Source organism: Hyperolius riggenbachi, chromosome 3 (assembly GCF_040937935.1).
Source record: "Hyperolius riggenbachi isolate aHypRig1 chromosome 3, aHypRig1.pri, whole genome shotgun sequence".
Lineage (NCBI taxonomy): Eukaryota > Metazoa > Chordata > Amphibia > Anura > Hyperoliidae > Hyperolius > Hyperolius riggenbachi.
This window is the reverse complement of record NC_090648.1, coordinates 217,406,858-217,434,541: the sequence shown is the minus strand read 5'-3', so window position 1 is coordinate 217,434,541 and position 27,684 is coordinate 217,406,858. Positions and strand designations below refer to the sequence as shown.

General features: G+C 45.8%; 1 protein-coding gene across 1 annotated transcript in view; it reads left to right on the top strand.

Moving 5' to 3' along the window:
- STRA6 (signaling receptor and transporter of retinol STRA6) overlaps nucleotides 1-27,684 on the top strand; it is a 109,002-nt gene that overhangs the window by 29,593 nt on the left and 51,725 nt on the right. Inside the window, exons 2-7 of the mRNA XM_068275738.1 lie at nucleotides 2,805-2,901; nucleotides 3,007-3,073; nucleotides 4,371-4,456; nucleotides 4,610-4,749; nucleotides 7,073-7,254; nucleotides 14,551-14,670. Coding sequence (XP_068131839.1) covers nucleotides 2,822-2,901; nucleotides 3,007-3,073; nucleotides 4,371-4,456; nucleotides 4,610-4,749; nucleotides 7,073-7,254; nucleotides 14,551-14,670 — 675 coding nt within the window. The 5' untranslated portion in view covers nucleotides 2,805-2,821. The remainder of the gene's footprint in view (nucleotides 1-2,804; nucleotides 2,902-3,006; nucleotides 3,074-4,370; nucleotides 4,457-4,609; nucleotides 4,750-7,072; nucleotides 7,255-14,550; nucleotides 14,671-27,684) is intronic.

Sequence of the window (27,684 nt, the reverse complement as noted above, 5' to 3'; positions counted from 1 at the left end):
ATTAGTTAAAAAGTCACAGAGTAATATTTAAAGTATTACCCTAACTTCCCAGTTTACATTGAAATTTTACATAGCACATTTAAACGTATCATGAATTAAAACAAATACATATGGCCGCTTTTCCTGCAAGAATAAACTGCTAGAATTCTGACAGAACCAGGATGGCTGGATAATACATTTATTTAGAACTAATAAGGTCTCTTACGGACCTGATGAAGTGGGCAGAGACCCGTGAAACACATTGGGCCTGATTCACAAAGCGGTGCTAACAGTTAGCACCGTGGTGAAAAGCCCTTTATCACGCCTAAACTCTGTTTAGGCATGATAAGTTTAGGTGTGATAAGTTTAGGTGTGATAAGTTTTTAGGTGTGATAAGTTTAAGCACCAACTGGGCTAGCACCGCAGTGCACAGCTGATCAAAAGTTTTGCGCTAGCAAAGTCTGATGCACTTTGCATAGAGTTTAATGGCGCTGCTTTGCGTGCGGGACTTTGCGCGCAATCTAAACTTATCTAAACTTATCATGCCTAAACTTATCATGCCTAAACTGAGTTTAGGCATGATAAAAATGGTTATCACGCCTAAAGTCTTTAACTGGGTTATCACCGCTTTGTGAATCGAGCCCATTGTCCTTATTAGTGCTAAATAAATGTATTATCCAGTCATTCAGGTTCCTTGTGTTTTCTACAGGAGAGGTAATAACTATATATATATACCTCTCCATTACATAACTGCATAAAAGTCACCCCCCCAAATAAAATCGGGCACCTTCAAACCAGTTTACCTCCTGTTCTCGGTTGATGTGTTTCCTTGCAGTGTTTAGGTAAAGAGCAGAGTTCAGTGGTCCTCTTCATAGCAGTTTCCCCTAGAGCAGGGGTGTCAAACTCAAATACAAAGTGGGCTGAAATTGTACACTGGGATCAAGTCGCGGGCCAACCTCTATGTCTACTGGCCACCTTCCTCCTTTATAAAGTTCCCAGGTGTCATATAGCCACCCTCCAACTACTATACAGTTTCTTGGTGTCTAGTGGTTCTCCTTTCCCTATACAGTTCCCTGGTGTCTAAAGGCCGCATTCTCCACTATACAGTTCCCTGGTGTTTACGGCTTTTCCCCTACCTCCCACATATGGCTTGTTCTAGGGCTTCACCTCCAATATAGCTTCCCTAGTGGTCTAGAGTGGGCCAAACATAATGCAAAGTGGGGAAACCACTTGAGGGACAAATTTAAGAGCTCTGAGGGACAGATTTTTCCCGCGTGCCAGAGTTTGACATGTATGCCCTAGAGGCAGTCACTCTGTTATGGAGGTTCTTTGTACTGTTTCCTTAATTGTACTTGCTTTGATCTGAATGCATGATTACTCATAACTCTTTTCTATAGTTGTGTAAGCAGCTTCACCACATATCACATAATGAGCAGTTCAGATTTACAGCCTTATTATTACTATTCTGTGATGTAGCCACTTTTACCTCTTTAAGAAAAAAAAACATCCTGATCTGCAGGATCGCTTGCGTTCTGCAGTGTGCTTTACTGTTATCCATATTTAAGTAAATCAGCTTTGATGTCTTCATTGTGCTTTTGTGACTATTATGATTTAATTCTCTGTCATAAATGACTGGAAATGACTGGAATCCCTTGCCATAACCCCTGCTATGTAACTATGAATGTTGTGGCTCCACATTTTGCATCTATTTACTTATTTATATCCTTTCTAAAACCAGTACAGTAACTGAGGGCACTCCAAACTTCCCCTTTCCTCTTCCCCACCAAACCCCCTCAAGCTAGCCACCCTCACCCCTACCCCAATACTCTGTGCTTCCCATGGCCTTTCACCCCATCATTCAGTGCTTGAAAGAATTATGACTCACGTTATTAAAAGCTTTGCGCTGCTTTCACCCCATTTGTGAGAGGAATCTGAATGGGTTGTAAGGGGGGGTCCTCTGCAGGTGGTGATAAATGGGGGTAATGTAAAGGTTTCTCATAAATTCCCAAATGAGCAACCAGTGACTGCCTGCTGAGCCAGAGGGAAATAAAGGATTTGTGCTGCAGAAACCTTATAGGAAACTTTATTAAAGCATACTGAAATGGGTGGTTACATCAGAACAATCACAAATCTCTATCTGGGAAAATTGCAGGATTGAAAAATAGGCCATGGACTATTATATTTATGCTGGTGAAAAAAAACAATAGATTGATCAGGCAGATGTCTGTGAGATCAGCAAAATGTACCAAAAGTGTAGGTGATCATTTGAGAAAATTTGCAGTGATGTGTCCCTGTGACATTAGAGCCATGCTGTCATGAGCTGCATACATGCTATGTCCCTTTCTCAGCACCTGACTGCATCTTTGAAATAGGCCTCATTGGTCAATTGCTTGTAAAATGTACATTCAAAACAGAATGTAATCATTTGGAAGTCATGAAAACCCTGTATTTAATTGAAAATAGTACAAAGACAAGATCAGCACTATTGTTTGGAAGGTGAGATGTTTGGTACCATCATTTCGATCCTGACTTTTCCTGTTGTCTTGTTTTTTTCCTGGCTGCAACCTGCAGCATCCAGGATCGGCAGCCATGTTTTAAACAAGACATCATGCAGCTGCAGGCTGCTGGTTCAGACACCCCACAACCAGCCCTAATGGAACTTTTTACTTCTTCTGTGATCTACATGCTTCGCAGTTGCTGATATATTTTTCCCTTTGCACTTTCTGACCCCAATAGAATGTCTGTAATCCCCACACAATAGGATGCTGTGCGGTGGTCAGCTGAGTCTGGGTATATAAGCAAGGATCTCTCTTCTTGTTGTACAGGAGCAGTGGGCACCATTATGTCAATACAAGAAACAACCCCCGAAACTGATGAGAGTGACGATTCCTGGTACATTGACCCAGACGGTCCCCCTCCTGAGTAAGTGAACACCATTTTCTTTCATTTTGAAATATATGCAAGTGAAGCATTATGGTAATTAAATGACATTGATATCAATCACATTATACATTGATTTTCTCCCAGGATTGTCATAGAGTGCGACCCAACCCTGTCAGATGAATGGTATCACCTCATCATAGCACCTGTTTCAGTGAGTTCCTATCAGCAATACCCTCCATTCTCTATGCTTCAGTCACAACCAATCAGACTAGATTACAAAAGCAGCATATAGTTTATTGTTTGGGATTTCATTGTAAAAGTTGTTACCTGTTTATGTTACTAATGATTATATTTTTGTTATTTTAACACTATAGTTGGTAGAAACCAAATGTTCTTTTTGCAGTTCATAATATTATGAATTGCGGTATAAAAATATTAGATACAATAACTTATTTAAAGGACAACTAAAGTGAATATGTTCCTTTTAATCAATACCAGTTGCCTGGCTATCTTGCTGATCCCCTGCCTCAAATACTTGTAGCCATAGACCCTGAACAAGCATATGCAGATCAGGTGTTTCTGACATTATTGTCAGATCTAACAAGCTTAGCTGTATGCTTGTTTCTGGTGTGATTTAGACACTACTGCAGCCAAACAGACCAGCAGAACTGCCAGGCAATGTGCATTGTTTAAAAGGACATACATATGGCAGCCTTCGTATACCTCTCAATTTAGTTGTCCTTTAAACTTATGATGATTGATGAATAGCCTGTTATTATCTTGAATGGGAATCTATATGGTACATGAATGATACTAATGCATGCTTATAATGGAATGTGAACTATCAAGTAGTATGGCAGTGATGTATTGTTAGAATGCCTGGCACCGATCCCCTGTTTCCCTCATAAACTCGTACTATAGCTGCCAAGATGTTATTTCCAGGGAATCTGTTACTGAAGTTGTGGAACTCAGCCAGTGACCCACAGTAGTGTTTTGGAGGAACGTCAGAAGCTACAGTGGCATAATTACTAAAATTGGACAGCAAATTACTTTTGCAGATGTTAGCAAAACTAGGATTCTCCATTGACTTTCATTAGATATGCAGTGAATGCATTTTCCCACAATCGCAAAAAGTGCACAAATTTTAATAAATTTGAACACTGCCTTAATCGGGTATAAAATTACCAGTTCCTGTGTACCTCTATGTCTTCCTAGTTAAAATTAACTATGCAAGATATTTGGTACTGTATGATGCTGATGATGACGCATTTCTTTCATTTAATCTTTGCTACCTGTAATTTTAAAACATAAGATATACTCCATGCCTCCAAAACAGAGCTGTGTGATATCACTGCTGAACAACTTAAGACAGACGACAACCTTTAAAACTGGGGCAGTCCCTGGAAATTATGGCTAACTGGCAACTGTACTGCTCTGTACTGTTTCATAAAGACTGTGCTGACTTGCTTGTAACATCTGTACTCCTTTTGCATATACCTTTTTTATAGCTGTGCACATTGCTGCTTTTATCTTTTTTGGTACGACGGCGAAAACTCTGCATTTCCTGCTGCTGGGGGGTCCCCGGTCTTCTCAGGTATTTTGTTAACACTTAAGTCAACCCCTGCTCTTATCCTGCTTCCTGTCCTGTATTACCCTGCTTCCTGCCCTACATTTCCTGCACATAACACATATCCCATGGGATTAATCCATCCCTTAACGGTTACCTCTTCCTCTATCTAATCTGTAGTCCCTTGAACCTTCTGGAGGCATCTGGGAGTAGTTGGGTGCCATGCGCAGTCTTTGGTTTACTGGTGTCTACAATCTGCCGTTTATTCCTGGACTCTTCAAGTCTCAACTTCATCTCAAACAACTGGGGATCGTATGGAGGTAAAAAGCCTTCAGGGTTGCATATGACCATAACAAGAAGTGTATACAGACAGCAGTTACTGTATTATCTTAAAGTTTCCACTTATAGGACTGATAAAAACAAAATCTTAAAATGCTAGTTAGTCCTACCCGGAAGGGGTTAGCAAAATTAGGAAATCACAACTGTGTTAGGCTAGATTTATCAGTCAGAAGTCAGACATGACAGCAATATTGCACTGACATATCTAATGCAATGGACACAATGAAACAACTCTGAAGAAGGGTTATATGATGTGGATAGTCGGTGACAGGGCATAGGGTATCTTTGATTATCCACGGCATAAACCCTTCTTCAGAGTTGTTCCGTTGTGTCCATTGCATGGCACAGACCTGTCAGAGTGAATCCAGCTTCGATTGTTCAGTGATTCACCCACCGCATCTTCCCCTGCTCAAGTGAAATAATTAAACAAAAGTGTTAACTTCCATTTTAAATTATAATTTTACTCCAACTGATTTAGCATGTACTGATGTGCTGGACGTGGCCAGTGTCTTGCCTCCTGAGCAGGTACTTTTCCAATTATTTACTTTACATCAGCTTATCAAAGAGCTTCCGCACCATCAGATACAAGCTGTGGTGTCTACACTAGGGTTTCTCAACTCAGTTCTCACATACCCTTAACAGTGCAAGTTTTGCAGAAAATCACAATCATTTACAGGTGGTGTAATTAGTGTTTCAGTAGAGCTCATTAACTACCTCTATGGATTTCCACAAAACATGCACTGTTGGGTGTACCTGAGGACTGAGTTGAGAAATCCTGGTCTACACAGATCCAGCAAACCAAAATGAAAATAAAGTGCTTTGAGTCTCCTTATCCTTAAGGAGAACCTGTACTGAGTAAAATTATTTAAAATAAACACATGAGGTAACTTCAAATGAACATTACATAGTTACCTTGCCATCAGTTCCTCTCAGAAGCTCACCATTTTCTTCTGACAATGATCCCTTCCAGTTCTGACAACATTTTGTCAGAACTGAAATATATCAGTTGCTGTCAGTTACAGCTGAGAGGAGAACTGATGTGTCCATGTTTCCCTATGGCTCAAGTGGGCGATGTTACAGTTTAACAGTGTGCTGACCAGGAAGCTGTTATGGGGTAATAGCCATTTTCAAAATGGAGGACGGAGAATTCCATTGATCACAGTGGACAAACAGGATGCAGGAGAGGAAAAATAGATTGAGGAGTAGACTACACAGGAGGTAAGTATGACTTGTGTATGTTTATTTTGACTTTTAATGTTCAGTTCAGGTTTTCTTTAAGTGAAGAAACAAACTCTACAGATTAAAACATCTAACTGCTGGTTGGTTAACCAACTGCCAGCTCACTGAATGCCAGCTGCTGGGTTAACATGCAAGTTACTTCAAAAGCCTGTTTTGACCAACTCAACATGTAGTTTTCATAGAAGACAACATGTACTATACGTATGTATGCATGGTCATATTCTGTCTCGCAGATTTCTAACAGGTTATCTTTAAACTGTTAATTAGCCAGAACACAATATGAGAACCAAATCAGGATCACTTTATTTGGCCAAATAAGTTTGCTCTTACAAAGAATTTGACTTGGCAGTTGCTTAACACAGACACAAACAAAACAATGCAAGGACAGACAGTATATATATTATTACAAGTCAAGGACAGTATGTAAGTTATAGTGGCAGAAGTGTTCATTTTCAGTTCTATGTTGTAATGCTTTCAAGTCCTAGCAGATCTAACATGGTTCTGCATTAAGCATAACTACTGCCTGAGGGAAGAAGCTGTTCCTGTGCCTGGAAGTGTTAGATGCGACTGACTGGTAGCTTACTCCAAGTGGCGTAGCTAAGGAGCTATGGGCCCCGATGCAAGTTTTACATGGGGCCCCCCAAGCACCCTATACATAATAATTGATATGGCGCACCAAAACCTGCCAAGGATAACTACAGTGTCAGAGATGCAAGAAGAGGGTGGGGAACAGTGTGCTAACTATTATTACTATTGAAAGTATCTATAGAAGTGATTATTATCAGCACAGGACCAATAGAGAGCTAATACTGTTGTTGAGGGAGGGCCCTACGGGGCCCCTCTGGCCCAAGGGCCCCGATGCGGCCGCTACCTCTGCAACCCCTATTGCTACGCCCCTACTTACTCCTGAAGGAATAGGCTGGAAGATGGAGTGAGCAGGGTGAGAGGGGTCAGAGGCAATCTTTGTTGCTCTCTTTCTGCACCTGTATTGTGTAGAACTGATATGTGGACCCTGCACTGGATTGCATTGCATAATATCATCTCCACTACGCTATTCTGTTACAGGACTCTGGAGGATCCTCGCCCTGTTCTATTACCCAGCCCTTTACTACCCTCTTTTGGCATGTAATAATCTGGCAGGTTCCAGGGCACAAAAGGCTGTAGGATACACAGTAGGCGCCATCTTGTCCTGGATGCATTGTGCAGCATTAATATGGCAGAAGGTGGACTGCCCACAAGCACAACTGGTAAGGCAAAGATAAGCGAAAACAGAAATAAGAACAAATGATGCTCCTTTTTTCTCTAAACAATTTTAGGCGATGATGTTAAAATATTTAAATGATTGGTCCACAACTCTTGTTTCTACAAGGCCTCAGGATTTACAATGCACTATATTGTATTCTTTCAATGTTGTTTCTTGTTATGAGGTAGCTGATAAAGTTTCTTCCTGATATTACTTTCACACAGGTCACACTTTTCCCAGCATCACCACACCTGTGTCAGCCAAACATGCTTGCCAGTCATCTGGAGTCATATTTGTCCTTGGACTTACTGGCAAGAATATGAGCAATTGTCTACAAAGGTTTCTTTGGTCTTTTAGATCTTTTCTTGACTCCCACAGTTTCCCTTTAAGAGTACCCAAGGCAGACTGTGTATAGACTGTGTATAGATTATAGGATGCAGAGGAATGTTCTCTGCCCAATGACATGCCTCTGTGTCCTTCTGGTGCCGCTGTCAGTCCTGGCTCTGCTGTCCCCCCTCATAGCTAGCGATAATCTAGCGACAATCTAATTTTCGCTAGCCTCCTTTTCCCCTTTCCAGCCATCAATCACCTGCTCCTCCTGCCTCTGTCAGCTCGCTCCTCAACCTCCATTTCCTCTCTCCCCCGCCTCCGTCACCTCGCTCCCCGCCTCAGCTAGCTTCCTCCAATCAGCAGCTAAGCCGTGACCCAGGAAGTACTTCTGGGTTACGGCCATCTTGAATTTCCTCCGCCGGTGATTGGATGATGAACAGTCTGTGGAGGATGAATGGGGCCACGGAGAGCGGCGTGGAGCGGCACCTCCTGACTATAGATAGCCAGAGGTGTCCTTCTTATATAGATAGTCAGAAGAGTCCCCCCAGTATAGATAGCCCTCCAGTATAAGGCAGCCAAAGGTGTGTCGCCCTCCCTCCCACATACATGCCACAGGGTCATAGAGAAGTAAGAAATTGTATTAGCACCAATGGTTCAATCGATGTGCTATGATCGCCTTTGGAGTAACAAGTAAATGTCCATACACTCCGTCAGATCAGCACCATCTAAAAGCAGCTTTATTGAGCAATCTTCAATTAAAATGTTACATCATTTAAAAACAAGCATGTGGGTATGCCTCAGATGACGCACAGGCGTTTCGGGCCATTTCCAGTCCTTTCTCAAATCATGGCAGGCCCACACTAACAAAAGGTAGCTCACAACCTATTCATAAGGTCCCCAAGAGGACCACATAGAGGACTGCTCATCAGCATATATACATATTCATCAATAACCCAAGCACCAATCACATGGCAGATTTCAAAAAACATGGTTATACCCACTAGAACCATATGGTCGCAATCTCACAATGTACTCAAATAATAATGATTCCTAAGGACACTCACCCAACGTTCCTCTTTGTGTAAAAACACCAAAGGAAACATATACATACGGATCACCGTGTCCATATGCGGAATCTCCATGCAGGCTCCACCAACCAATCAGAAAAGAGCCTACAACGTCCGCCTGTGTAGTCTCCGAGTGGGTGTCCAATCCCCAGCCACCTGATAGACTCAAAGGACACAACACGTGAATGGGCAAGGGAGGGGGTGTCGCTCCCGCAAAAGCCAGTCATGTCCTCGCCGACAGCGTCCGCCCGTACAGCAGGTACAAGGGCGGAGCGTACTTACGCAATATCCCAACCCACTTGCTCCCAACGGGCCAATGGCATGCGCATAACTAGATGCGACCGCCAATCCTATTAGCGCCGACAGCGTCCGCCTAAAGACACCCTGCAGGGCATATCACGTGGTGTAAACACCACGCGAACACTCCCCCATAGCTCACGCCGGCAAAAGAGACGTTGAAGCGTCTAAGTAAGCGGCAAAGTGCGGCCACCAGCCGGTATAACCGCCCCGTGACCACCCACCAGCCGCTCAATACGCTGTAAAACAGAAAAAACGGCGCACATCGATGCAAAAAATCCGCCCACCACCACAGGGCCAGTGGCATACGCATAAATCAATGCGGTTGCCAATCCCATAAACGCCGACGGCGTCCGATTCTCAAGCCAACCATGCAGGGAACATCATGCGGTGTAAACACAACGCGACCACTCCCCGACCAATGGTGGGCAAATGCATCAAAAAATAGCCACGTGATTGTGTCCATCAAGTCCAGGCACCAAAGATTGTCCACCCTATGCAGGATGAGATAGAAACGGGAGGCAGGAGCCAAACTAGACCAGGACAATACGTCCATATTAGACAATATACATTACACTTCAATAGTAATTAAACAAGATAACTCCATGTGTCAGGCTCCTGCCACCCACATCCCACCAACCATTACCTATAAGAGAACGACCACATTCTCAGTGAAACCAGATTTATCACTCAAATGGGCATAGTGTATTTAAATAAGCATAGCTAAGTCGTAGTCCCTATTAAGACCCTTGGGTACAAGTGTATCAAGTTTATTGATCCAATAATTCTCTCTCATAGCCAAAAGTTTGTGTCTGTCCCCCCCCCCCCTTTCGTGGGATTGGTATCCCCTCAATCACCTGGACCCTAAGCTGTGATAAGGAGTGTTGTTTAGAACAAAAATGATCAGAGACCGAGAGTTCCCGGTTTTTATTTCTAATATTGGACTTATGTGAGGCCAACCGGTCTCTAAGAGGCTGGGTAGTTTTACCGACATAATCCAGTCCGCAGGGACATTTCAACAGATACACCACAAATCTGGAGTCACAGCTAAAGCTACCTCTAATGGTGTACTTAGTCCCCCGGCTGGGGTGGGTAAAGGTGTCTCCTTTCACTACATAGCTGCACAAGTGGCAGCTTAAGCACGGGAACAGTCCATTCCTTTTAATAACCTCAACTTTCTCAGGACCCAAATCATGTTTAACAATTTTATCCCTTAATGAGGGCGCTTTTTTATAAGATATCAAAGGTAAATCATGGAATTCTCTAACCGTGGGCAACCCTTGTTTTAGCAAGGACCAATGTTTATTAATGATGTGTCCAATCCTTTCAGACAGAATATTGTAGGTAGTGACACAGGGTATTCTCTCTGACACCCCTAATCTAATGTAGCCCCCCTTACCTCCAAACGATGGCTTAGGTTTAAATCTAAAACCAGCTTGTAAACAATTAGGGGGATAACCCCTTGCCAAGAACCTATATCTCATCTCCTCCAAGCGCAAAGTCCTAACATCCGGATCTCCTACAATCCTCTCTATCCTTTTAAATTGGCCCTTGGGGATATTATATTTAGTATGTGGTGGATGGAAACTGGTGAAGTGGAGAACGGAATTTCTATCCGTCTCCTTCACATATAGATCTGTCACCAACCCCTTTCCCCTCTTGATTACCCACGTATCTAGAAAATTGACCCTCTGCTGATCAGCATGGACTGTGAGTTCAATTTCCGGGCAATTGGCATGCAGTGCAGTAACAAAGGCATCTAGGCTCGAACGTGGCCCCTCCCATATCAAAAAAATATCATCAATATAACGTTTCCACGGCAGGGCATGTTTAGTAAACAAAGGATTAGAGTAGACAAACGCCTCCTCGTATAAGCCCATAAACAGATTAGCATACATGCAGCGGAGGGGCACTGCGATGGGCTCGAACGTGGCTCCTTCCTATGCTAATCTGTTTATGGGCTTATACGAGGAGGCGTTTGTCTACTCTAATCCTTTGTTTACTAAACATGCCCTGACGTGGAAACGTTATATTGATGATATTTTTTTGATATGGGAGGGGCCACGTTCGAGCCTAGATGCCTTTGTTACTGCACTGCATGCCAATTGCCCGGCAATTGAACTCACAGTCCATGCTGATCAGCAGAGGGTCAATTTTCTAGATACGTGGGTAATCAAGAGGGGAAAGGGGTTGGTGACAGATCTATATGTGAAGGAGACGGATAGAAATTCTGTTCTCCACTTCACCAGTTTCCATCCACCACATACCAAATATAATATCCCCAAGGGCCAATTTAAAAGGATAGAGAGGATTGTAGGAGATCCGGATGTTAGGACTTTGCGCTTGGAGGAGATGAGATATAGGTTCTTGGCAGGGGGTTATCCCCCTAATTGTTTACAAGCTGGTTTTAGATTTAAACCTAAGCCATCGTTTGGAGGTAAGGGGGGCTACATTAGATTAGGGGTGTCAGAGAGAATACCCTGTGTCACTACCTACAATATTCTGTCTGAAAGGATTGGACACATCATTAATAAACATTGGTCCTTGCTAAAACAAGGGTTGCCCACGGTTAGAGAATTCCATGATTTACCTTTGATATCTTATAAAAAAGCGCCCTCATTAAGGGATAAAATTGTTAAACATGATTTGGGTCCTGAGAAAGTTGAGGTTATTAAAAGGAATGGACTGTTCCCGTGCTTAAAGAGAGTCTGAAGCGAGAATAGATCTCGCTTCAGACCTCATAGCTAGCAGGGGCATGCGTGCCCCTGCTAAAACGCCGCTATAGCGCGGCTTAACGGGGGTCCCTGTCCCCCCAAACCCCCTCCGAGCAGCGGGGGAGCGCTTCCTGGTTGGGGCAGGGCTAACCGCCGCAGCCCTGCCCCATGCGCGTCTGTCAGACGCGTACCTCCGCCTCTCCCCTGCCCCTCTCAGTCTTCCTTCACTGAGAGGGGTGGGGGAGAGGCGGCGATGCGCGTCTGATAGACGCGACTGGAGGCAGGGCTGCAGCCGTTAGCCCTGCCTCCAGGAAGATCAGCTCCAGCGACCTTTTTCCGACCCAGGTTTGCGGGGGGTGGGTTGGGGGTGAAGGGACCCCCGTTAAGCCGCGGGATAGCGGCGTTTTAGCAGGGGCACACGTGCCCCTGCTATATATAAGACCTGAAGCGAGATTTAGTCTCGCTTCAGTGTCTCTTTAAGCTGCCACTTGTGCAGCTATGTAGTGAAAGGAGACACCTTTACCCACCCCAGCCGGGGGACTAAGTACACCATTAGAGGTAGCTTTAGCTGTGACTCCAGATTTGTGGTGTATCTGTTGAAATGTCCCTGCGGACTGGGTTATGTCGGTAAAACTACCCAGCCTCTTAGAGACCGGTTGGCCTCACATAAGTCCAATATTAGAAATAAAAACCGGGAACTCTCGGTCTCTGATCATTTTTGTTCTAAACAACACTCCTTATCACAGCTTAGGGTCCAGGTGATTGAGGGGATACCAATCCCACGAAAGGGGGGGGGGGACAGACACAAACTTTTGGCTATGAGAGAGAATTATTGGATCAATAAACTTGATACACTTGTACCCAAGGGTCTTAATAGGGACTACGACTTAGCTATGCTTATTTAAATACACTATGCCCATTTGAGTGATAAATCTGGTTTCACTGAGAATGTGGTCGTTCTCTTATAGGTAATGGTTGGTGGGATGTGGGTGGCAGGAGCCTGACACATGGAGTTATCTTGTTTAATTACTATTGAAGTGTAATGTATATTGTCTAATATGGACGTATTGTCCTGGTCTAGTTTGGCTCCTGCCTCCCGTTTCTATCTCATCCTGCATAGGGTGGACAATCTTTGGTGCCTGGACTTGATGGACACAATCACGTGGCTATTTTTTGATGCATTTGCCCACCATTGGTCGGGGAGTGGTCGCGTTGTGTTTACACCGCATGATGTTCCCTGCATGGTTGGCTTGAGAATCGGACGCCGTCGGCGCTTATGGGATTGGCAACCGCATTGATTTATGCGTATGCCACTGGCCCTGTGGTGGTGGGCGGATTTTTTGCATCGATGTGCGCCGTTTTTTCTGTTTTACAGCGTATTGAGTGGCTGGTGGGTGGTCACGGGGCGGTTATACCGCCTGGTGGCCGCACTTTGCCGCTTACTTAGACGCTTCAACGTCTCTTTTGCCGGCATGAGCTATGGGGGAGTGTTCGCGTGGTGTTTACACCACGTGATATGCCCTGCAGGGTGTCTTTAGGCGGACGCTGTCGGCGCTAATAGGATTGGCGGTCGCATCTAGTTATGCGCATGCCATTGGCCCGTTGGGAGCAAGTGGGTTGGGATATTGCGTAAGTACGCTCCGCCCTTGTACCTGCTGTACTGGCGGACGCTGTCGGCGAGGACATGACTGGCTTTTGCGGGAGCGACACCCCCTCCCTTGCCCATTCATGTGTTGTGTCCTTTGAGTCTATCAGGTGGCTGGGGATTGGACACCCACTCGGAGACTACACAGGCGGACGTTGTAGGCTCTTTTCTGATTGGTTGGTGGAGCCTGCATGGAGATTCCGCATATGGACACGGTGATCCGTATGTATATGTTTCCTTTGGTGTTTTTACACAAAGAGGAACGTTGGGTGAGTGTCCTTAGGAATCATTATTATTTGAGTACATTGTGAGATTGCGACCATATGGTTCTAGTGGGTATAACCATGTTTTTTGAAATCTGCCATGTGATTGGTGCTTGGGTTATTGATGAATATGTATATATGCTGATGAGCAGTCCTCTATGTGGTCCTCTTGGGGACCTTATGAATAGGTTGTGAGCTACCTTTTGTTAGTGTGGGCCTGCCATGATTTGAGAAAGGACTGGAAATGGCCCGAAACGCCTGTGCGTCATCTGAGGCATACCCACATGCTTGTTTTTAAATGATGTAACATTTTAATTGAAGATTGCTCAATAAAACTGCTTTTAGATGGTGCTGATCTGACGGAGTGTACAGGGTCATAGAGAAGACGTAGCCAATATGGATGAGGGTGGAAGCACACAAACTGATTGAGGAGTGTGCCTGCCGACCAGACGGTTGACTTTAATCCAATGTCAATACTCTGCGCGGGGGCCCCAGGGACCACTATTCACTTGTGGGAGACTTTGCATGGGCCTATCAGCCAGCTCTGGGCAATCACCCAATTTGTCCCTATAGAAGTGGTGGCCCTGAGGAATTTTTCCCCGACTTTCACATTAACGTTCCTGACTATCATACCAATATGTTGACCCCCTGCACTTACAAATATTACATCACCCAAATCATCATAGTGAGAATTGATGGCTGTTAGCATCATAACCATTAGCCATCTGTAGTCTGTATGTAGATAAGATGGAAAGAAAGTTATTATAACAAAAAGAGACTTATCACACAAGAACATTATTTGCTATTGTGCCCAAAACAAAATGTTTTTCCGTTAAAATCTGATGTCATAAGATAACTTTTTTTGTGCAGTTTCCAGATAAAAAAGATACACCCAGTTTATGAACTGGCATGTGGCATCATTGATATTAAAAATAATAATAATGCCTTTTCCAAACTCCAATACTTTTATTTGCTTTCATTTAGTTCTACAGATATTACTCCCTGTTGTCGACCTTGCCGCAGATCTTGTGCCTTCTCCTTCTCAGCGTGATTTACCCTGTGCTACTGGTACAAGAATGTCGCCACTCTACTTCCCCGGGACAGGTAATATGCCCAACTCTTCTTACATCTAGCGAATACATAATACAAGCTTATAGTACTTACAGTGTGCCATGCTGTGATTAAGAATGACTGACAGTATGAAAAGATGGCTGGCCAGATTTGCAAGCTCTGTACATAAATAGATGTGTGCTGGCACCAACCAACTCATGTCCTGCTGTGGGTATTAATGGAGGGATTGAGCTCTGAGAGAACCAGGCATTGTAACTCCATTTGTGCTGCGTTTTCTACCGGACACAGTGGACGTGTGTATCAGTGGTTTCATAAATTGTGTTCAATATACAGTATTTAATAATTAACCGTAATATATGTTTCCGTCTTTTTTTATTATGTGAGCATTATTAGACATTGGAGGTCATGCTGTTGTATTTAAATTGATTATCAATACAAAAAAATGCCAGTTTTGAATACTGACATTACCACATTGAAGAACATGGGCAGACACCATTGTGACTTCTCTACGTATGAATGATGCTTCTAGTGGGATAGTTCTTTATTATGCATAATACTGGATATGGTTAATAAAACAATCATTTTGAGTTCATTGCTGTGTATTTGAGTCCAGTCTACATATAACAGAAAACAGCACTATCGGGCATTTCTGTCTGCACAAATAGAAGTGTCAGCATTGGTTGTGGGTATTCCTCTGGTGTGCGGTCCCCTCTCTTATAACGGAATGCTGAATAGCTCTGTTTGCATGAGGAGTAAGGCTGGCATTGTTGCAGCCCTCTTTAGATGTTACCTAAGTCCTGTCCATGTAAAGGGATTTCGAGTAGAGAGGGAAGTCTCATTCAATAGACTCATTGTCCCAAAAATCTGTCCCATGTGATTAATCAGCCTAGTTCCCATAGTAACTCGTCGTTACCCAACACAGTCTTTATCTGATTAATGCTCAGGTGATGTGACTGTGTTTTTGTCCCTGTGTATGTATTTATGTCAAGTATTAATTATGTATAAATATTTGCATGTATCTTTCTCTTGTTTGTGTGCGTGGATGTATGTGTACAATGCTAATTTGGTAATTAGCTCTTGGCTGTGCCCTAAGTACTTTTTTATTTTAATTTCTCAATTTATTGTGTTTTTATCATATTTACTTATTGTGCTTGGCACTCAGAAGCCTAAAAATGCGACAAATAAATTCTGCAGTTTTTCCGGTGCTCCATCCACACTTCCCTTGCTAATAAACAAAAGAAAATATTACTCTGTTGCACTTAACAAGTCTCTAACAAGCAATTCCCCAGATTTTGTTACTAATAACTAGATCTTTTTGTACAATATGGAGTTATCCTATCTAGGCCTTTTTCAACTTAAAAAGCTGCCCAGTTAGAGCAATAGCTGCAACTGTAAACAAATATCACCTATTTATTTATGACATTTAATATCTTCCTTATCTTACCGATTTAAAAAAAAATGATTGAAAACACATGTACTTTAGTACTAAATATGGTAAAAAATAAAAAATACGATAACCTCCTCCCAATCCGTTTTTAACCCCTTATCTTTCAAGCAAGCTGGTTGAAGGTAAAGCATGAAAACATGGGGTTCTGCCCCCTGAGCAATACCATTCCCTTGTTTATTTCTTCTCATTGGGAGGGTATCTTACAATGGGGATAGAAGATATGCCCCTCTGTCCCCACCTCACTCTTTGCTTTCATCAAGTCCATGCAGAGATTTCCAGTACAGAATATCTGTTTTCCGTGCAGTGGAACCTGAGAGTTAGAAGAACACAGACATCTAGGGCCACTTTTTCACCTGAGTTTTCTCCTAGGAGACAATTTTTCATCTTCTCTTTCAAATAATTTTTCATTGTTTTGCAATTGAAAAAGTACCCCAAAGTAGGTGAAAAAGTACCATCAAAAATATTCTGAGTATTGTCTTGCTTGCTGGTGGTTTAAAAGGCATTTTATTGATAACTTTGAAAATATCACCTAGCAGAAAATTAAGGAAAAAAAGTAAACTGCATATGGCCCCCAGTACTGGTTTTAATGATGCCTCTTGCATACACAAACTTCTCTACAATTTTGAGAATGTTTCAATGATAATAAAAACGGTAGATGATGGTATTTCAAACATTCTTTTCAGTCTTAAGTTGAGGAAAGTTGTTTTTAGTGTGTTCATTTTAACCACTTCCCGACCGCCGTATGTACAATTGGCGGCTGGGAAGTGGACCCCGCAAGGACCGCCGCATGTACAAATGGCGGCGGTCCTTGTACGGGCATGGGCGGAGCGATCGCGTCATTCATGACGTGATCCTCCGCCGGGGACTAGCTCCGCCCCCCTCGCGCTGTAACCCGCCAGCCGTTCGGAAGCGCCGGCGGGTTACTAGCACCCGGATCGCCGCATACAAAGTGTATAATACACTTTGTAATGTATACAAAGTGTATTATACAGGCTGCCTCCTGCCCTGGTGGTCCCAGTGTCCGAGGGACCACCAGGGCAGGCTGCAGCCACCCTAGTCTGCACCCAAGCACACTGATTTCCCCCCCCCTGCCCCCTGATCGCCCACAGCACCCCTCAGACCCCCCCTGCCCACCCCCCAGACCACTGTTTGCACCCAATCCCCCCCCTAATCACCCATCAATCACTCACTGTCACTATCTGTAAACGCTATTTTTTTTTATTCCCTAAACTGCCCCCTGCTCCCTCCTGATCACCCCCCATCCCTCAGATTCTCCCCAGACCCCCCCCCCCCCCTGTGTACTGTATGCATCTATCCCCCTGATCACCTGTCAATCACCTGTCAATCACCTGTCAATCATCTGTCAATCACCCATCAATCACCCATCAATCACCCCCCCGTCACTGCCACCCATCAATCACCCCCTGTCACTGCCACCCATCAATCAGCCCCTAACCTGCCCCTTGCAGGCAATCTGATCACCCACCCACACCAATAGATCGCCCGCAGATCTGACGTCAGATCACCTCCCAAGTGCAGTGTTTACATCTGTTCTCTACCCTAAACACCCACTAATTACCCATCAATCACCCATCAATCACCCCCTATCACCACCTGTCACTGTTACCCATCAGATCAGACCCTAATCTGCCCCTTGCGGGCACCCAATCACCTGCCTACACGCTCAGATTGCCCTCAGACCCCCCCCCTTATCAATTCGCCACTGCATTATTTACATCTGTTCTGACCTGTAATAACCCACTGATTACCTGTCAATCACCTGTCAATCACCCATCAATCACCCCCTGTCACTGCCACCCATCAATCACCCCCTGTCAATGCCACCCATCAATCAGCCCCTAACCTGCCCCTTGCGGGCAATCGGATCATCCACCCACACCAATAGATCGCCCGCAGATCCGACGTCAGATCACCTCCCAAGTGCAGTGTTTACATCTGTTCTCTACCCTAAACACCCACTAAATACCCATCAATCACCCATCAATCACCCCCTATCACCACCTGTCACTGTTACCCATCAGATCAGACCCTAATCTGCCCCTTGCGGGCACCCAATCACCCGCCTACACGCTCAGATTGCCCTCAGACCCCCCCTTATCAATTCGCCAGTGCATTATTTACATCTGTTCTTCCCTGTAATAACCCACTGATCACCTGTCAATCACCCATCAATCACCCCCTGTCACTGCCACCAATCAATCACCCCCTGTCACTGCCACCCATCAATCAGCCCCTAACCTGCCTCTTGCGGGCAATCTGATCACCCACCCACACCAATAGATCGCCCGCAGATTCAACGTCAGATCACCTCCCAAATGCATTGTTTACATCTGTTCTTTACCCTAAACACCCACTAATTACCCATCAATCACCCCCTGTCACTGCTACCCATCAGATTAGACCCCTATCTGCCCCTAGGGCACTCAATCACCCGCCCACACTCTCAGAATGCCCTCAGACCCCAGACCTGATCACCTCGCCAGTGCATTGCTTGCATCTATTCCCCCCTCTAATCACACCTTGAGACACCCATCAATCACCTCCTGTCACCCCCTAGCATACCTACCCATCAGATCAGGCCCTAATTTGCCCCGTGTGGGCTCCTGATCACTCGGCCAAACCCTCCGATTTCCCTAAGACCCCCTTCCGATCACCTCCCCAGTGCATTGATTGCATCTATTTTCCCCTCTAACCACCCCCTGAGACACCCATCAATAACCTCCTGTCACCCCCCTAGCACTCCTATCCATCAGATCAGGCCCAATACAACCAATACAACCTGTCATCTAAAAGGCCACCCTGCTTATGACCGGTTCCACAAAATTCGCCCCCTGTCATCAAAATTTGCAGATGCTTATACCCCTGAACAGTCATTTTGAGACATTTAGTTTTCAGACTACCCACGGTTTTGGGCCCGTAAAATGCCAGGGCGGTATAGGAACCTCACAAGTGACCCCATTTTAGAAAAAAGAAACCCCAAGGTATTCTGTTAGGTGTATGACGAGTTCATAGATTTTATTTTTTGTCAAGAGTTAGCGGAAATTGATTTCTATTGTTTTTTTTTTCACAAAGTGTCATTTTTCACTAACTTGTGACAAAAAATAAAATCTTCTATGAACTCGCCATACACCTAACGGAATACCTTGGGCTGTCTTCTTTCTAAAATGGGGTCACAAAATGACCTGTGAATAGGACGTTGGGCCCCTTAGCGCACCTAGGCTGCAAAAAGTGTCACATGTGGTATCACCGTACTCAGGAGAAGTAGTATAATGTGTTTTGGGGTGTATTTTTACACATACCCATGCTGGGTGGGAGAAATATCTCTGTAAATGACAATTGTTTGATTTTTTTTACACACAATTGTCTATTTACAGAGATATTTCTCCCACTCAGCATGGGTATGTGTAAAAATACACCCCAAAACACATTATACTACTTCTCCTGAGTACGGCGATACCACATGTGTGGCACTTTTTTACACCCTAACTGCGCTAAGGGGCCCAAAGTCCAATGAGTACCTTTAGGATTTCACAGGTCATTTTTGTTTCAAGACTACTCCTCACGATTTAGGGCCCCTAAAATGCCAGGACAGTATAGGAACCCCACTAATGACCCTATTTTAGAAAGAAGACACCCCAAGGTATTCCGTTAGGAGTATGGTGAGTTCATAGAAGATTTTATTTTTGTCACAAGTTAGCGGAAAATGACACTTTGTGAAAAAAAACATTTAAAATCAATTTCCGCTAACTTGTGACAAAAAATAAAATCTTCGCTAAGGGGCCCAAAGTCCAATGAGTACCTTTAGGATTTTACAGGTAATTTTGCGACATTTGGTTTCAAGACTACTCCTCACGGTTTAGGGCCCCTAAAATGCCAGGGCAGTATAGGAACCCCACAAATGACCCCATTCTAGAAAGAAGACACCCAAAGGTATTCCGTTAGGAGTATGGTGAGTTCATAGAATATTTTATGTTTTGTCACAAGTTAGCGGAAAATGACACTTTGTGAAAAAAAAACATTTAAAATCAATTTCCGCTAACTTGTGACAAAAAATAAAATCTTCTATGAACTCACCATACTCCTAACGGAATACCTTGGGGTGTCTTCTTTCTAAAATGGGGTCATTAGTGGGGTTCCTATACTGTAGTGTTGGGCGAACAGTGTTCGCCACTGTTCGGGATCTGCAGAACATCACCCTATTCGGGTGATGTTCGAGTTCGGCTGAACAGCTGATGGTGTTCGGCCAAACTGTTCGGCCATATGGCCGAACTAAGAGCGCATGGCCGAACGTTCCCTGAACGTTCGGCTAGCGCTGTAATTGGCCGAACGGGTCACGTGGTTCGGACCCGAACGCGCTCTGATTGGCCGAACGGGTCACGTGGTTCGGGTAAATAAATACCCGATCCACGTCATTTCTCCGCCATTTGTCTGTGGGTTTAGCTTTGGGTAGGCAGGCAGGGTAGTTCTCTCTCCAGCCAGGCTAGCCAGGGTCCCCCCAGTCATTGTGTCGCTGCTGGGAACAGTAGTACACCGCTCACCCACACTATATAGCATTGTGTTTACTGCCACTCTGTGTCTCTGCTGGGAACAGTAGTACACCGCTCACCCTGTATAGCATTGTGCTCTGTGTCGCTGCTGGGAATAGTAGTACACCGCTCACCCACCACTGTATAGCATTGTGTTTACTGCCACTCTGTGTCTCTGCTGGGAACAGTAGTACACCGCTCACCCACCACTGTATAGCATTGTGCTCTGTGTCGCTGCTGGGAACAGTAGTACACCGCTCACCCACCCACCACTGTATAGCATTGTGCTCTGTGTCGCTGCTGGGAATACTAGTACACCGCTCACCCACCACTGTATAGCATTGTGCTCTGTGTCGCTGCTGGGAATACTAGTACACCGCTCACCCACCACTGTATAGCATTGTGCTCTGTGTCGCTGCTGGGAACAGTAGTACACCGCTCACCCACCACTGTATAGCATTGTGCTCTGTGTCGCTGCTGGGAACAGTAGTACACTGCTCACCCACACTATATAGCATTGTGTTTACTGCCACTCTGTGTCTCTGCTGGGAACAGTAGTACACCGCTCACCCACCACTGTATAGCATTGTGCTCTGTGTTGCTGCTGGGAACAGTAGTACACCGCTCACCCACCCACCACTGTATAGCATTGTGCTCTGTGTCGCTGCTGGGAATACTAGTACACCGCTCACCCACCACTGTATAGCATTGTGCTCTGTGTCGCTGCTGGGAACAGTAGTACACCGCTCACCCACCACTGTATAGCATTGTGCTCTGTGTCGCTGCTGGGAACAGTAGTACACCGCTCACCCACCACTGTATAGCATTGTGCTCTGTGTTGCTGCTGGGAACAGTAGTACACCGCTCACCCACCACTGTATAGCATTGTGCTCTGTGTCGCTGCTGGGAACAGTAGTACACCGCTCCCCCACACTATATAGCATTGTGTTTACTGCCACTCTGTGTCTCTGCTGGGAACAGTAGTACACCACTCACCCGCCACTGTATAGCATTGTGCTCTGTGTCGCTGCTGGGAATAGTAGTACACCGCTCACCCACCACTGTATAGCATTGTGCTCTGTGTCGCTGCTGGGAACAGTAGTACACCGCTCACCCACACTATATAGCATTGTGTTTACTGCCACTCTGTGTCTCTGCTGGGAACAGTAGTACACCGCTCACCCACCACTGTATAGCATTGTGCTCTGTGTCGCTGCTGGGAACAGTAGTACACCGCTCACCCACACTATATAGCATTGTGTTTACTGCCACTCTGTGTCTCTGCTGGGAACAGTAGTACACCGCTCACCCGCCACTGTATAGCATTTCTGTACTGCCACTGTACTGCTGCCAGTCAGCGTGTACTTTAAGGATAAGTGAAATGAAGAAGAAATCCTGTGAAAGAGGGAGGGGCAAGGGAAGAGGTGTTTCCCCTGACGGTTCATGTACAGGCCACAGTGGAGCACCGAAGAAAACCCACTCAATACCGCCCATGTTGTCCAGGAAATCAACGCTCACAAATCCAAAAGAACAGGACCAGATAATTAATTGGATGACCTCTCAAGCGTCCAGCAGTGGGTTAAGCAGCACCAGCACATCACGCACGAGGTCCGAGTCCTCAGCCAGTTACAAGGAGCCAGTGGGCACAAAGCTGACACAACCGGCAGCGACACCATGCACACAAATGCCAAATAACCAGTCCGAAGAATTTCCTCAGGACACAATGGGGTATTCGCAGGAGCTATTCCCAGCCCAACAAACTTCCACCTTTCGAAGGTCAATGGAACAGCCAGAAATGTTGTGCCCGGATTCACAACCATTTACTGTGGGAAATGCACCGCGCACTGAAATGCAAGGCGAGTCCGAGGACTTTGAAACCCAAATCCCAGAGCAAGTTGGGCAGGAGGGGTTTCAATTGCAGGAGGTCGGCCGAGAAGATCTGGAAGACGACGTTGGAGTGAGCTGCGCAGAGGTTGTTCTGGGGAGCTCTACTCCACGGCGGCGGCCCACAATCACATATGACGAGTTTGAGGAGATGGAAGAGGAGGAGGGTATGGACAATGTGGACACAGGCCCAGATTTTGTATGTGAAGGAGAACATCGCCGTCGTAGCAGCACAGATGAGTCTGTTGAAGAACCCACTGCTGCACGAGTTCGCCTTGTGCCACAAGGTAGGCGCGCGAAATTTCAGGCACCACAAGCGTGGAAGTTCAAGTGAGACGCAAAAGAGGCGCAAACAGAAATCGCCAGCAAGGCAGGTGCTCCAAAGTCTGGCCTTTCTTTGAAGACTGCAGTGAGGATGGTACCATGGTGATTTGCAAGGTGTGCAAGACCCGCCTGAGCAGGGGGAAAAATATTAACAACCTCTCCACCACCAGCATGACCCGCCACATGGTATCCAAACATCCCACTCTGTGGGCGCCAGGACAGGGTACCAGCAACACTGCCTCCCTTGGGGTCACCAGACTCACCACCAGACCCTCCTCAGCAGCAGCAGTAGCCCAGCCATTGCGTGGTTCACAACAACATTCACAAACATCAGACGACGCTGACAATGTCACTTTTTGGAATAGTGCTCTTGAGGTCTCCCAGTCTTCATCAAACACAACAACCAACAGCCGTTCAGTGTGCAGCCCTACGGTTCAGTTGTCTGTCTCGGAGATGCTTGAGCGCAAGAGGAAATTGCCAGCAAATGACCCCCGGGCCGTGGCACTAACAGCCAGCATAGCCAAGCTTCTGGCCTGTGAAATGCTGCCATATCGAGTGGTGGAGACAAACAGCTTCAAGGGCATGATGTCAGTGGCCATCCCACGTTACGTGGTTCCCAGCCGCTACCACTTTGCGCGCTCTGCAGTGCCTGAGTTGCATGAGCACGCGGTCAGCAAAATAACCCGAAGCTTGAAGAATGCCATTGCCTGCAAGGTTCACCTCACCACTGACACCTGGACGAGTGCGTTCGGCCAGGGTCGATACATCTCCCTTACTGCGCACTGGGTGAACCTTGTGGAGCCTGGCAGTGTGTTGCCCACGCCGCAAACAGCTGCACCGCCGTCCCTCCCACTGGATAACAACAGCAGCACCTACCTCTCTGACTCCTTCTCCTCCAACGCATCTCAAAGCTGTACCTCATCCGGAAACGCTAACCCAGCAGCAGTAGGATCGTGGAAGCAGTGCAGCACAGCTGTTGGCATGCGTCAGCAAGCGTTGCTGAAGCTGATCTGCCTTGGGGAAAAGCAGCACACAGGGGAGGAAATTTGGAGGGGAATAAAGGAACAGACAGATTTGTGGCTGGCACCGCTGGACCTGAATCCGGGCATGGTTGTGTGTGATAATGGGAGTAATCTCATTCGCGCTTTAAGGTTGGCTAAGCTGACACACATCCCTTGCCTGGCGCACGTGATGAACCTAGTAGTTCAGCGGTTCCTGAGGACATACCCAGGCGTGGCCGATGTTCTGTTGAAGGTGCGACGAGTGGCCAAACATTGTAGAAATTCCAGTACTGCTTCGGGGGCACTCGCCAAGATGCAGGAGTGCTTCAATCTCCCCCACCATCGCTTGCTGTGTGATGTCCCTACGCGCTGGAATTCTACGCTGCACATGCTAGCCCGCTTTTGCGAGCAGAAGAGTGCAGTGGTCCAGTACATGACGGCGCAGTACCGAGGCGCATCCGGACAGCTGCCAAGCTTCTGTGGATCCGATTGGGCCAACATGTTGGACCTCTGCCAAGTCCTCCAAAATTTTGAGCAATCCACGTTGCTTGTGAGCAGTGACAACTCTTCAGTCAGCATTACCATACCACTGCTGTGTTTACTGAAGAAGTCAATGTTGAAAATCAAGGAAACAGCTGTCATGGTGCAACTGGGGGAATCTGAAGGAGAAAACGATCAGCGTGATGATACCAACATCAGGCCATCTGCCTCAGGAAACGCTGGCCCCAGCAGCTATGACGAAGAAGAGGAGGAGGAACAGCTGGAGTTGGAGCAGGAATTTATTGCCACCACTGACGAGCAGGGCCGGTTTAAGCAACAATGGGGCCCCAGGGCAAAATAAACCTGGGGGGCCCCCCCAACATATACCCCGGAACAAAAATCGGCATTAGGGGACCTTTTTTGCAGCTGGTATAACAGGGTGTGAAGTCCCAATCGGTCGGAGCTCCACATTCTGGCTATCCCAGCCTGCATGGGGGTCAAGGGGTTAAAAAAGTTTCAGGAGGGGGGACCCCAAATAATTTTTTTTTTTAAATTCCCACACTCTAAACATAAAAAAAAAAAATTGGGAAAATAGGAAAAAATGCCAGGGATCTTCATACAGCCATATTGCGGCTGTATAGCAATCCCTGGCCAAAGCGCTGCGGCTGCGCATAGACCCCCTGGAAACCCCTTCAGGAAATGTATTGCTCTTTCTTTTGATACATGTAAAATTACACTACCGTTAGGTTTGCTACTAAAAGTGACATTTACCGCATTTAAAAGTATACTTTTTTCCTTCAAAACTTTAAAATCGATTTTCTCAAAAACTATAAGGTCTTTTTGAAAAATTGTTTTTTGCTCTTATTCCTAATGATCTCCTTAACATATCCTGTAAATTTAGGGTTTCTAGCATTTAAGGTGGATTTGCTATTAACCATTAAAGTCGGCAGGTTTTTAAATGTGTATTTTTTTTTCCTTTGAAACTTTAAAATCGATTTTCTCAAAAACTATAAGGCCGATTTGAATTTTTTTTCCTCTTGTAGCCACTGGGGGCCCCTACAAGCTCTGGGGCCCTAGGGCAGCTGCCTCCTTTGCCTTAATGGTAGCGCCGGCCCTGCTGACGAGGGCCAGAGCGGTGCACGTTGGACTTCCACAATTCAGCGCGAATGGTCAGCAGAAGCAGACCAGGAAGAAGGTGACGACTATGATGCATCACAACAACTATCACAACGCTCACAAGAGGATGATGAGGATTCTGACAGGACTCTGGCACACATGGCTCAATTCATGCTAGACTGCATTGAACGCGACCCACGCATTGTGCGCATTCTGGACAACACCAATTACTGGGTTTATACCCTTCTGGATCCACGGTACAAACACAATGTTCCAAAACTGCTTGAAGAAAGAGTCAGACAGGTCAAAATGGAAGAATACCAGCAGGCCCTTGTGGAGACTTTAGAGAGGAGATTGACATCCTCCCCCTCCTCTAGCCAGTTGTACGCCGACAGACTGACTTCCGCAAACCCAGGACGACCAGGAGGGCAGCAAACAACACAAGCCGCAGCTAGTGCCCAAAAGGGAATGGTATCGGCAGTGTCCTTGGAGTGGGAAAATTTTCGGACACCCATGCAGCAGCCCACAGAACAGCAAGCGTGCAGATCCACCTCCAACACCGATCGCCTGGAGAAGATGGTCAAGGACTACATGTCAGATGGCGTAGCTGTGTTGAACAATCCATCTGCACCCTTCAACTATTGGGTATCGAAGCTAGACACCTGGCACGAACTGGCAATGTACGCAATAGAGGTGCTGGCTTGCCCGGCAGCCAGAGTTATGTCGGAACGCTGTTTCAGTGCTGCCGGAGGCATCGTCACAGATCAGCGTATCCGCCTCTCCACAGAAAATGCAGACTGTCTGACTCGAATTAAAATGAATCAATCCTGGATTGGAAACGACTACACAACACTCCCGGACCCCAACCAAGTAACATGAACAATGAACATCTGTGATGGGTTAGCGTTACCGGTCCCTTTTCCTGCAACCTCTCATCTGTATTACATTTATGACTGCATGCCGACAAAAAGCAAATTGCTATCCACACGCTTCTTGTCCGTATGCAAGGCCTGGGTTGTTGTGTCTCAAAGCGTGGCCTTCTCCTCCTGCGCCGCCCTCCTCCTGTTCCATCACGTGTGCTGCTGCTGGGTTAGCGTTACCGGTCCCTTTTCCTGGAACCTCTCATCTGTATTACATTTATGACTGCATGCCGACAAAAAGCAAATTGCTATCCGCACGCTTCTTGTCCGCATGCAAGGCCTGGGTTGTTGTGTCTCAAAGCGTGGCCTTCTCCTCCTGCGCCGCCCTCCTCCTGTTCCATCACGTGTGCTGCTGCTGGGTTAGCGTTACCGGTCCCTTTTCCTGGAACCTCTCATCTGTATTACATTTATGACTGCATGCCGACAAAAAGCAAATTGCTATCCGCACACTTCTTGTCCGCATGCAAGGCCTGGGTTGTTGTGTCTCAAAGCGTGGCCTTCTCCTCCTGCGCCGCCCTCCTCCTGTTCCATCATGTGTGCTGCTGCTGGGTTAGCGTTACCGGTCCCTTTTCCTGGAACCTCTCATCTGTATTACATTTATGACTGCATGCCGACAAAAAGCATGTTACCTGTACAAAGAAAACAGACATTTCCCGCATTTAAAAGACAGTTTTCCCTTTGAAACTTTAAAATCGATTTTCTCAAAAACTATAAGCTCTTTTTGCTAAATTTTTCCTCTTGTACCCACTCCCAAGGTGCACATACCCTGTAAATTTGGGGTATGTAGCATGTAAGGAGGCTTTAAAAAACACGAAAGTTCGGATCCCCATTGACTTCCATTATGTTCGGAGTTCGGCTCGAACACCCGAACATCGCGGCCATGTTCGGCCTGTTCGGCCCGAACCCGAACATCTAGATGTTCGCCCAACACTACTATACTGCATACCCAGCATGGGTATGTGTAAAAATACACCTCAAAACACATTATACTACTTCTCCTGAGTACGGCAATACCACATGTGTGGCACTTTTTTGCAGCCTAACTGCGCTAAGGGGCCCAAAGTCCAATGAGCTCCTTTAGGCTTTACAGGGGTGCTTACAAATTAGCACCCCCCAAAATGCGAGGACAGTAAACACACCCCACAAATGACACCATTTTGGAAAGTAGACACTTCAAGGTATTCAGAGAGGGGCATGGTGAGTCCGTGGCAGATTTCATTTTTTTTTTTTGTCACAAGTTAGCAGAAATGGAAACTTTTTTTTTTCTTGTCACAAACTGTCATTTTCCACTACCTTGTGACAAAAAATAATATCTTCTATGAACTCAG